A 13,029-nucleotide genomic window follows, 5' to 3' on the forward strand; every position below is an offset into this window, starting at 1 on the left:
CTTCAAGACTGGAAGAGGTGGCTGTTCATTTAATGCAAAGAAACCAACAAAGAGAGTCAAGAAAAATGAAGAAACAAAGGAAGAACATGTTCCAAATGAAAGAATAAAAGAACCTTAATGAAAAAGTGATAAGTAATCTACCTGATAGAGTTCAAAGTAAGTAATGATCCTAAAGATGCTCACCAAATTCAAGAAAGCAATGGATAAACACAGTGAGAACTTCAAAAGAGATAAAATATAATAAAGTACCAAATAGAAGCCACAGAGCTGAAGAATACAATAACTAAACTGAAAAATAGAGGGGTCCAACATCAGACTAATAGAAGCAGAAGAAAAGTTCATGAACCTGATGACAGGGCAGCGGAATTCATCTAATCAGAGTGGCAGAGAGAAAAAAGAATTACAAAAGTGAAGACAGCTTAAGGGATTTATGAGACAACATCAAGTGAACTAACATTTGCATTACAGGGGGCCCAGAAGGAGACAGAAAAGGGACAGAAAACTTATCTGAAGAAATAATGGCTTAAGACTTCCCTCACCTTGGGGAAGAAAGCTCTGTGGAAACCCAGAGAACACTAAACAAGATGAACCCAATGGACCCACATACCAAGGCACAGTATAATGAAAATGTCAAAAAAGTTAAAGACAAGGAGACAAACTTAAGAGCTGCAAGAGAAAAACAACTTGTTATCTACAAAGGAACCCTCATAAGACTACGAGATTTTTCAGCAGAAACTCTGCAAGCCAGAGGCAGTGGCATAAAATATTCAAAGTGTTTAAAGAAAAAAACTTCCATCAAGAATACTCTATCCAGCAAAGTTATCATTCAGAATTGAAGGAGAGAGAAAGAGTGTTTTCCCAGATAAGCAAAAGCTAAAGGAGTTCATCACCACTAAACTGGTTTTATAAAGGAACTTCTTTAAGCTGAAAAGAAAGGGTGCTATAATTAGCAACAGAAAAACATATACAAGTATAAATCTCACTGTAAAGGTTAATATTAAAGGCAGTGGATTATTCACTCATAAATCTCATAAATCACTCATAAAGCTAGTATGAAGGTTCAAAGACAAAAGCAGTAAAAATAAATACAATAAATAGTTAAGGGACACACAAAGTAAAAAAGATATAAAATGTGACATCAAAAACATAAAACATGAAGGGGAAGAGTAAAAATGTAGAGCTTTAGATTGCATTCAAACTTAATTTGTTATAAAGTTGGTATACGTAAGCCTCATGATAACCACAAAGCATAAACCTATAGTAGATACACAAAAGATAAAGAGAAAGGTATCTAAGCATACTACTAAAGAAAGTCATCAAAACACCAAGGAAGAGAAGAAGGGACAAAGAGGAACTACAAAACAACCAGAAAACAATTAACAAAAGTACAATATATACATTCCTATCCTTAATTACTTTAAATGTGAATGGACTCAATTCTCCAATCAAAAGAGAAAGAATGGCTAAATGGATACTTATATGCTGCCGACAAGAAACTCACATCAGATACAAGGACACACCACAGACTGAAAATGAAGAGAAGGGAAAAGATATTCCATACAACTGAAAACCAAACTAAAGTGGGAATAGCTATATTTATATCAGACAAAATAGACTTTAAAACAAAGTCTGTAACAAGAGACAAAGGAGGGCATTTAAAGAGGTCAATCCACCAGAAAATATAACATTTGTAAGTATTTATGGACCTAACATGGGAGCACCGAAATACATAAAGCAAATATTAATAGACCTAAAGGGAGAAATAGATGGCAATACAGTAATAGTAGGAGACTTTAATACTCCACTCACATCAATGGATAGATCATCTGGAAAGAAAATCAATAAGCAAATAGCCTTTTATGATACATTAAATCAGAAGGACTTCACAGGTATATACAGAACGTTCTATCCAAAAGCAACAGAATCAATATACCACATTAACAAAGTGAAGGATAAAGATCATATAATCATCTCAACAGATGCAGAAAAAGCATTTGCCAAAATTCAACAATGGTTTATGATAAAAACTCTCAACAAAGTGGGTACAGAGGGAAAGTATTTCAACATAATAAAGGCCATACATGTCAAACCCACAGCTAACATCATGCTCGATGATGAAAAGCTGAAAACTTTTTCAAAGACCAGGAACAAGACAAGGATGCCCACTCTCACCGGTTTTATTCAACATAGTATTGGAAGTCCTAGTGAGAGCAATTAGGGAGGAAAATGAAAGAAAAGGCATCCAAATTTGTAAGGGAAAAGTAAAACTGTCACTATTTGCAGGTGACTGATCATATACAGAAAACTCTAAAGCCTCCACCAAAAAAAAACCCTATTAGAAATAACAAATGAATTCAGTAAACTTGCAGGATACAAAATCAACATACAAAAATCTGTTGCATTTCTATACACTAATAATGAACTGTCAGAATGAGAAATTAAGAACAAAATCCCATTTACAACCGCAACAATCCCAATTATAAGTGCATAAAAAAGAATAAAATACCTAGGAATAAATTTAACCATGGAGGTGTACACTGAAAACTATAAGACATTAATGAAAGAAACTGAAGACGACTCAAATAAATAGAAACATATTCCAAGCTCATGGGCTGGAAGAATTAATATTGTTAAAATGACCATGCTACCCAAAGCAATCTACAGATTCCATATAATCCTTATCAAAATTCCAATGATATTTTTCACAGAAACAGAACAAACAATCCTAAAATTTGTATGGAACCACAAAAGACCCTGAATAGCTAAAGCAACTCTGAGAAAGAAGAACAAAGCTGGAGGCATCATGCTCCCTGATTTCAGACTGTAATACAAAGCTGTAGTAATCAAAACAGTATGGTACTGGCATGAAGACAGACACATAGATCAGTGAAAAAGAATAGAGAGCCCAGACATAAACCCATGCATATATTGTCAATGATTTTACAACAAAAGAGCCAAAGAGAAACAACAGTTTCTTCAATAAATGGCATTGGAAAAAATGGACAGCCACATGCACAGGAATGAAACTTGACCACTATCTTACATCTTACACAAAAATGAATTAAAAACAGATTAAAGACTTAAATGTAAGACCTGAAATCATAAAACTTCTAGAGGAAAACATAGGCAGTAAGTTCTCTGACACCGGTCTTGGCAGTGACTTTTTGGATTTGACACGAAAAGCAAAGGTAGCGTTAGCAAAAATAAACTGAGACTCCATCAAACTAAAAAGGTCCTGTACAGCAAAGGAAACCATCAACAAGATGAAAAGGCTGAATGGGAGAATATATTTGCAAATCATGTATCATGTATTAAGAAGTCATACAATGCAACAGCAAAAAAAAATCCAATTAAAAAATGGGCAGAGGGGGCTTCCCTGGTGGCGCAGTGGTTGGGAGTCTGCCTGCTAGTGCGGGGGACATGGGTTCGGGCCCTGGTCTGGGAGGATCCCGCATGCCGCGGAGCAACTGGGCCCGTGGGCCACGATTGCTGAGCCTGCGCGTCTGGAGCCTGTGCTCCGCAACAAGAGAGGCCGCGATGGTGAGAGGCCCGCGCACCGCGATGAAGAGTGGCCCCCGCTTGCCGCAGCTGGAGAGGGCCCTCGCGCGGAGACGAAGACCCAACATAGCAATCAACCAATCAATAAATAAATAAATCTTAAAAAAAAAAAAAAAACCAAAAAAAAAAACCAAACTTAAGGAAAAAAAATGTCTTTCCTATATTATTAAAAAAAAAAAAAAAAAAATGGGCAGAATATCTGAATAGACATTTTTCCAAAGACAACATCTAGATGGCCAACAGGGATATGTGAAAAGATGCTCAATATCCCTGATCATCAGGAAAATGCAAATCAAAATCACAATGAAATACCACCTCACACCTGTCAGAATGGCGATTATCAAAAAGACAAGAAATAAGAGCTGGTGAAGAAGTGGAGAAGAGGGGACCCTTGTGCACTGCTGGTGCGAATGTAAACTGGTGCAGTCACTATGCAAAACAGTATTGGAGGTTCCTTAAAAATTAAAAATAGAACCACGTGATCCAGCAATCCCACTTCTGGGTACTTATCTGAAGGAAATAAAAACACTAACTCAAAGAAATATATGCATTCCTTTGTTCACTGCAGCATTATTTACAATAGCCAACAAATGGAAGCAACCTAAGTGTTTACTGATAGATGAAGAAAATGTACTGTGTGTACACGTACACACACACACACACACACACACACACGCGTGTATATACACAAAATGGAATATTAGCCATAAAAAAGAATGAAATTTTGCCATTTCCAACAAAATGAATCGACCTGAAGGACATTATGCTAAGTAAAATAAGTCAAAAAGACAGACAAATATCATATGATCCTCAGGTATATGTGGAATCTGGGTGGAAAAAAAAAACTCATAGATACAGAGAACAGATTGGTGCTGCCAGAGAGGGTGGTTGGGACGTGAGCAAAATGTACAACCTTCCAGTTATAAAATAAGTAGGTCTGGGGATGTAATGTACAGAATGTTGGCTATAGTTAATAATATTGTACTGTATGTTTGAAAGTTGCTAAGAGAGTAAATCTTCAAAGTTCTCATCACAAGAAAAAAAACTAACTCTGTATGGTAATGAATGTTAACTAGACTCATTATTGTGATTATTTTACAATATATACAGATATCAAACATTATGTTATACACCTGAAACTAATGTTATGTGTCAATTATATCTCAATTTTACAAAAAAAATGAAAAGATTTATTGGAAGTTATTTAAAAAAAGAAAAAATATTTCCTAGACACATGGGTGGAGGGCTGAAAGGATTCATAGTAAGCATGGAGACCTATGATAATGATACCCAACATGGATATTACCTAATTAGTTATGTAAAAATTTAAAACAAGCACATGAAAAGATGCTCAACATCAGCAATCATAATGAGAGAGCACTTTACAACCATGAGAATAGTAAGTATGGGCAAGGATGTAAAGAAATTAGAATCTTCATACATTTCTGGTGAGAATGTAAAATGGTACAGCTGCTGTGGAACACAATTTAGTAGTTCCTCAATATTCTAAACATACAGTTACTATACGACTCAGTAATGCTACTCTTCTCCCCCAAGAGACTAAAAATTTATGTCTACACAAAAATTTGCACATGAATGTTCACAGCAGCATATTTCCAACAGCCAAAAAGTAGAATTAACCCAAATGTCCTCAACTGATGAAGGACTAAACAAAATGTGGTGGTATATCCATAAAATGGAATATTATTCAGTGATAAAAAGGAATGAAGTACTTATTGTTACATGCTACAATATGGATGAAACTTAAAACATACTAAGTGAAAGAATCCAGACAGAGAAGACCACATATGATATGATTCCAATTATATGAAATGTCCAGAACAGACAAATCCAGAGAGACAGAAAGTAGACTGGTGGTTGCCCAAGAATAGAGGGGAGAGAGGAAATGGAGAATGATTGTCGATGGGTACAGGGTTTCTTTTTGGAGACATAAAAATGTTCTAAAATTAATTACGGTGATGGTTGCACAACTATGAATATAAAAACTGAATTGTGCTCTTTAAAAAAACACTGAATTGTACCCTTTAAAAGGGTAAATTTTATGCTATGTAAATTATATCTTAATAAAGCTGCTATAGAGGAATTAAAAACCAAGAAATACCTTTATTTCCTAACTCTTACTGAAAACCTCAAATTCCTTTAAACTTTAAATTAATTTAACTTAATTCTAATTGTGACTTAAATTTTAAGTAAATTTTAAGCCAAATCACAATTTATACAATACCCGTTTGCACACCAGTGTCCTTCCTGGGAGAGGCTGTAGAGCTGATATATGTATTCATTTTACCACTGATTTTATCCAAGCCATGTCTTGAATTTGCAATGTTGTCAGTAGATGCATTATATTCCACTTGTATTGTATCAACTGGCAAGAGAAATAAGTTATGTGATAAAATGACATAGCAGCAACTAAATACACACAAGACTCTTAGTTTAATCAAGCAGTGTAAACACTGCAATAAAAATTTAGAAGGGCTAGCCTAAAGTTTCTTACAAAAAGCTATCAGCATTCTTATCCCGTACTGAATTTAGGGAGATCACTTAATGGATATCTCTGTAAAAATGGGTACAAAAGTATACATTTTACCTATTGTGAGGAAAATATAAGAAAATATATGTGAAAAGATACTGAAAATTATACATTATTTAGTTCTACCCTTAAGGCAATTTCCCAAGTAAGCGTTATAAATTTACATTAGTTCAAAGTCTGAAATTCCTCAAAAAATATTTAGTTAATAGGTGTTTAAAGGTATTAAAAATAGGCAATTATTTAAAATTTTCAAGAAATATTACAAATAAAATTCTAGTCCAGTGCTTACTGCCAAGATTTTTAATCAATCTAGAAGTGTCATGTCCCTTTTGAGCCAATTCTCGGATTCTCTGTTCTTGTTTCAGTCTCTGTGCCAGCTCCTGTGCTCTCTGCATCGTCTGGAACAGCTCAATTGTCTTAAGAGTCATGATTTCCTATCAATATTGAAGTGCACAAAGTTAATTAAATACAATTATCAAACATATACAGACTTGAATATTTTCTCTCAGTAGATATTTTCTAAGCTCCTACTATGTACCAGGCACTATTCAAGATACTGGGAGTAGAGAAGCCAAGAGAACAAAGTTCCTTCCCTTTTGCAGATTACATTTTAGTATCTTTTTCTACAGCTGTATTAGACCACAAATACAAACACTCTTTTACTCATTCTATGAAGTTTTCAAAACTTCTAAAACCAATGGTCAATTCCACCTGAATTTTATTAAGATAAAAAAATAGATAATAAGAGGTAATACTCAAGATTTATGGCCATTTTTTGCAATTCAAGCAAATGACACGGATTTTTTTTCATGTATGTAGTTATTTCATAGGTGTAGTTGGCTCAGCCTATTCAACATAATGAAATCAGAACCTAAACCATTTGTACCTTCATCAGCTAATTCTGAAGCAAAGGTTGCAAGTGGGAAACGGCAAGAAAAGACAGTCTCTCAGCGCCACCTCCCAGCTCCAGGGGGAGTGCTGTATGGTCTGCTCTGTAGACCTCATGAACCTTTAGCCATCCAATGTCATTGTATAACTTGCTCTTTGTCAGGTCCACTCAAACATGGCACTTGACATCACCGTACCTATGCAGTCTGTACCACTTAATATAGGGGTTCTCCTAGCCAACCAGACATCTACTCTTTTTAATAGACCCTTACTTAGCACAGAGGAATCCTCTAACACAGCAACAAACTCTATCATCAATCCCAGCCAATGACTCTGCAAGTAAATGCTCCTGTTCACAAGTGGATACAGACAGGAAGGCCAATCATTTCTCTTAACGTATTTAGAAATTTATTAATATAATAATCATTGCTTAGAAAACATTTAAAAATCAAGCAAATGGATAACTTTTGTTTTATGCTGTAATAACTCATCCTGACCTCCTTCTTAGCAGAGAGAAGAAACGCAAGGAGTACAGCATTTGTGAATCAATCATTTGAAACAATAAAACCTCCAGCTTCCCTCCTACTTTCAAAACCTTCTTTATGCAAAGCTTTAATGTTTCTGCATACAGTTTCACAATTTCAAAACACATGCAAATGTTCTCGTTATTTTTTTCTTTAAAAACACACCCAGGGACTTCCCTGGTGGCACAGTGGTTAAGAATCCGCCTGCCAATGCAGGGGACACAGGTGCTATCCCTGGTCCGGGAAGATCCCACATGCCGTGGAGCAACTAAGCCTGTGCGCCACAACTACTGAGCCTGCGCTCTAGAGCCCGTGAGCCACAACTACTGAGCCTGCGTGCTGCAACTACTGAAGCCCGCACGCCTAGAGCCCGTGCTCCGCAACAAGAGAAGTCACAGCAATGAGAAGCCCACACACCGCAACAAAGAGTAGCCCCCCACTCGCCACAACTAGAGAACGCCCACGCACAGCAACAAAGACCCAACGCAGCCAAAAACAAATTAAAAAAAAAAACCAAAAAACAACACACCCATTTTTACTCTAAAATGTTACAGTTAGGATATAAATACCTACTTCCTTTTGTTTTTGCTTAAGTATATCTTCTTCATACTGTTTCTGCATCTCTTCTTGTTCCCGTGCTAAGCGACGCTCCTCCTCTTGTTCCTCCTTCTTTCTTTGCTCTTCTTCGAGCTGTTTCTTCTTCCGCTTCTCTTCTACCTGAGCAGTGATGGCTTTCTAGTCATAAACAGTAACATAAATTATAGTCATAAATTTTTAAAAAATCCATAAAGCATCTGGTGTTTCAAAAATGTTTATCAATATATAGAAATACATATATGAGTTAAATTAAAATGTCAGGTTTCCAATGTATTTTTCCCATCTCCCATCAAGTTCTACATGCTTTTTCTTTAACCCCAGGAGGGCTCGTAGAAGAACTAAGAGAAAAACAACTGAAGAAACAATCTCAGTGCTTAGCATAGTGCCTGGTAAAAATAGCAGATGCGCTATAAATGTCTGTTCACTTAACCGACTGCAAGTAACCATATTAACTAAGCCAAATTCTTCATATAGTAGAGGTTTTGACGAGTTATTAGACATGTAAGTCCCTTTAGTATTAGACTAAAATTAGGACAAAATTTTAATCTTAGTTTCCTTTCTTATATTATCCATTAGATTTCTTAATCATAATTCTACTGCAATCCCTTGTATCTATTTCCCTTTCAAAGAACTAATTCTCATCCTGAACAGAATTCAGGAGAATTGGAGAAAAAAATATCCAATACCAACTTAAGATTTAGTGTCATTTCAGATACACAACCTAAACATTAAAGATCTTCTTCCTTGGAAGGCAGGTGGCTGTACTACATGATACTGTCTGGTTCTCAACATAAGTATAATTCTAATATAATGCCAGCTGGAGTAGGGATTAGATTCATCACAGGACTGTGCAGGGCCTGTGCTGTAAGTTTATACTGGAATTTTAATTTCCATTTACTTAGGTATCTAGGCCATGACTACTAATGATTAAGGCAAAGAACAACATTCAACAATGCAATACCTGATGTTCTAACTGTTTTTGTCGTCTCCTGTCTCGTTCCTCAATTTGAGCTGGGTCCAAAAGAGCAGTCATAGAACGGAGAAAGCTGGCAAGACAGATCCATTAGCTATTTAAAACCCCCAAAAGGTGGCTTTAACAAGGTGCTAAGTCATTTTTGTTTGAAATGTATCTACTAGTCATTTCTACTGTAAAGAAAAACACCAAACCTGAAACCAATTAAGATACAAATACAACAACAATCCTAAAGTGGCACACAAACCTCCTTAAACACCAACAGGTGCTGAAGGAGGCACTTACTTCCTTTTCTTACTGCTTTCCACAGCCACGTCTCTAACAGGTCTTGCTACGCGCTCCTCCTCTGAAGGTTCAACCTGGCTTCCCGCTGCAGGTGTATAGAGACTGCTGATATCAGCCAGGTCCTGAGCGTCCGGAGAGACACAGAAGTACTCTGGTTGTGTTTGCGTTGACCGAGAGGACAGCTGAGACTGAGAACCAGGACAGCTCTTGAATGAATCAAAATGTACTGCCCATCTGTCATGTTCCTCACCCTAATCACGACAAATAAGAACTGCTAAGAACTCTTCCAACTCTTCTTACGTTTAAAATCCCAAATGACAAATAAACATGATTTCTAAAAGTCACCACACAGCAGAACAAGCATCATAAAGACTAACAAAACTGTATCCTGTATTGATTCCATATACATTTAGACAACTAAGCTTGGAGAATATGAAAAATTCAAAGAATTAGGACATTTCTAAAAAGTTAGTTACAAGAAGCTATGCAAAATCACACTTACTGAATTCATTCAACAAAAGGTTCACAAAAGCAAATATGGAATAATTTGAATAGTCTTGTCAAATAGTTTCAGGATACTTTTAAGTTTATGATTAGTGACTCTGAAATTATTTTTTTTCCCCTTTATACCGATAAAACTTCATAAATTACCTTTGAAGATATAATTTTTTCCTCTACTTTTTTTTGGCGGTCATCCTCTATTTGCTTGTTCAACTCTTCAATCCATTTTCTCTGCTGTTCTTGTTTCACAACACTGAAAGGGCACTCCATCAGTACTGCTTCCTAAACAACAGTCATCAATACCATCAAAAGTTTACCTCTTTTTCTAACCACTTTATATTTACAAATCTTTCCAAAGAATTTATATAGATTTAACATGGTAAGGTATTTATCTCTAAGAGAAGCAATAATTTTAAACAAAAAAATTCGAGAGACTTCCCTTGTGGCACAGTGGTTAAGAATCCGCCTGCCAATGCAGGGGACCCAAGTTCAAGCCCTGGTCCAGGAAGATCCCACATGCCGCAGAGCAACTAAGCCCGTGTGCCACAACTACTGAGCCTGCACTCTAGAGCTCGCGAGCCACAACTATTGAGCCCCCGCGTGCCACAACTATTGAAGCCTGCGTGCCTAGAGCCCATGCTCTGCAACAAAGAAAAGCCACCACAATGAGAAGCCCATGCACCGCAACGAAGAGTAGCCCCCCCTCTCACCACAACTAGAGAAAGCCCACACGCAACAAAGACCAAACGCAGTCAAAAATAAATAAATAAATAAATGTATAAATAAATAATAATACTTTAAAAAAATTTGAGTATACAAGAATTAAGTAGATATATTCTAATTTTCAGAATCATATTTGTAACATATACTAGCAGAAGGATATAAGATAACTAAGTAAGTGTAAAGAAAGGAAATTTTCTAATGAAAAATAGAAAATTTTCTCCAACTATAAGATTTTCAAATTTCTATCCTAATATAGTCTCATTTACTTTGAAAGGAATCACTGATAACCTGAAATAGATGAATACTGTTTAACACCTGGCTTCAGAATACAAAACACTGCTTTTGGACCAAGAGCCAGGAGGATGTAATAGAGCCAGAGGCTTTCTCTACTGAATCATAATGTCTCTTTTAGATACCTTTTTTTCCCATTTCTGCTGCTACAGCCCTAGCATGATCTGTGACATTTCAATAAGAAAAATATATTGTATCCAGATTAAGTCCTTGAATTCTAAGAAAAATAAAAACAGTAGCATAATAATTCACTGTTCCTTTAACTTATGAGAGTTTAGTATGCTTTAACAAAAAGGAAAGCATAGGGCTTCCCTGGTGGTGCAGTGGTTGAGAGTCTGCCTGCCAATGCAGGGGACACGGGTTCGAGCCCTGGTCTGGGATGATCCCACATGCCGCGGAGCGACTGGGCCCGTGAGCCACAATTGCTAAGCCTGCGCGTCTGGAGCCTGTGCTCTGCAACGGGAGAGGCCGCGACAGTGAGAGGCCCGTGCACTGCGATGAAGAGTGGCCCCCGCTTGCCGCAACTAGAGAAAGCCCTCTCACAGAAACGAAGACCCAACACAGCCATAAATTAATTAATTAATTAAAAAAAAAAAAAAAAGGAAAGCATATATTCTACTCAAACTGTCCTAAAATGCAAGAGCTAAGCAACAAAACATTTTGTTACATGATGTAACTACAGGACATAATTTTAAAAATAGTTTGACAGAATAATATAATGGCAAAGCTCATTAGTTTTCAACCAATTGCTTTGATCAAAGGAAATACTTACACAAAAAGGAAAAATCTTAGTATCTCAGGTGCTCCCACACATTTTTAAACAGATAAAAACCAACCCTATTTATTTAAGCCTAAAAGAACCACTTCAAAAGGAGCATTATCTTCAGGTAAGTGATTTAACAGTTCTTCTATTTTTAGAAATGTTATTTTAGAGTTCAAACTGGGGGAAAAAAAAAAAAAAAGACCCTTTGAACTCCTTATAAGAAATTCACAGGGAATTCCCTGGCAGTACAGTGGTTAGGACTCGGTGCTTTCACTGCCAATGGAGCAGGTTCAATCCCTGGTTGGGGAACTAAGATCCCAGAAGCCACACAGCATGGCCAAAAAAAAAAAAAAAAGAAATAAAGAAAAAAAACCAAATTCACAATATGGCATTGAATCAACATAGAATTCTGTAATCTGTTTCTTAAGTCTGATGTAACCAGATCTGGTTTCAAATTTTGGTGGGGTTTCAAATTATTCAAGGATAAGACACAAGTCAAAATACCCTTGAAAATTCCTAAAATCCTCATCAAATGTTTTATATACATGTCTTATATTTACAACCCTGTGGAAAATTTAATAATCAATTCTTCCAATTCAGTCTTCAACTTCTTACTCAAGGATGTCTTACATCCTTGTCTTACTTGCTTGCCACCTGAATAAGTCATTTCACCTCTCCAACCGACTAGAAAACTCTTTAAATTATTACTTTCTTTTTCACAAGTCTTCCCCGCTGTGCATTCAGTTAGAGGAATGAAAGTATAAGGATCTGGGGGATGGGAGAGGTGGTAGGTAAATGTAACCTCCCTTTTGATTACTGAGCTCATTTTAATTGAAACCTGAGTAAGGCAAATGTGTGTAAAATGCAAGACTCACTGTGTAACAAATGTGTTCTGATGATGATCTAGCACCTCCCTTCTGTTAATGCTTCAATATGGCTAAGGAAAGAGCCCTCTTTCTCTAGGTTCACTCACTTTTTCACTTTCTTTCACATTATTGACCTCAGACGTCCCTTCCCCTACATAAAAGCTCCTTTTCTAAACACCTATTTTGAGCCTATTCTCAAGTGACAGCCTTGAGTGAAAACTCATTTTCACAGGTACTCAATACACACTTCCCCACAAACAGTTCCCAATGTTACAGGTTCCTAATGTAAATTTTTAGCTACCTTCAAGTTCTTCTATGTTAGAAAATGTTAGTCTTACTCCTAATATAAATGCTGTATGAATGGCAGCTGCTGTATCAGAACTGAAAGTAGAGGCTTTTCAAATGGTCACCTAGACATGCTTTAGTTCTGTTTCATTTAATTCTCCCCTTAAAGCAGTCTAAAAATGCATGTCTGTGAAAGGAGAACACTCAGTGGTGACTTTGCCATG

At 36.4% G+C, this 13,029-nt stretch overlaps 1 protein-coding gene across 8 annotated transcripts in view; it reads right to left on the reverse strand.

Annotated features, from left to right (window-relative positions):
• The window catches only part of CCDC66 (coiled-coil domain containing 66), a 51,957-nt gene that overhangs the window by 14,147 nt on the left and 24,781 nt on the right, over window positions 1-13,029 (reverse strand). For all 8 annotated transcript variants that reach the window (XM_082345788.1, XM_082345786.1, XM_082345783.1 and 5 more), the window contains 6 exons: window positions 10,028-10,159; window positions 9,377-9,627; window positions 9,080-9,164; window positions 8,095-8,256; window positions 6,399-6,543; window positions 5,804-5,944 (listed from right to left, as the gene is read on the reverse strand). In XM_082345788.1, the coding sequence (XP_082201914.1) occupies window positions 5,804-5,944; window positions 6,399-6,543; window positions 8,095-8,256; window positions 9,080-9,164; window positions 9,377-9,627; window positions 10,028-10,159 (916 nt within the window). The remainder of the gene's footprint in view (window positions 1-5,803; window positions 5,945-6,398; window positions 6,544-8,094; window positions 8,257-9,079; window positions 9,165-9,376; window positions 9,628-10,027; window positions 10,160-13,029) is intronic.

Source organism: Balaenoptera borealis, assembly GCF_965194805.1.
Source record: "Balaenoptera borealis genome assembly, chromosome: 12".
In the NCBI taxonomy this organism is placed as follows: domain Eukaryota; kingdom Metazoa; phylum Chordata; class Mammalia; order Artiodactyla; family Balaenopteridae; genus Balaenoptera; species Balaenoptera borealis.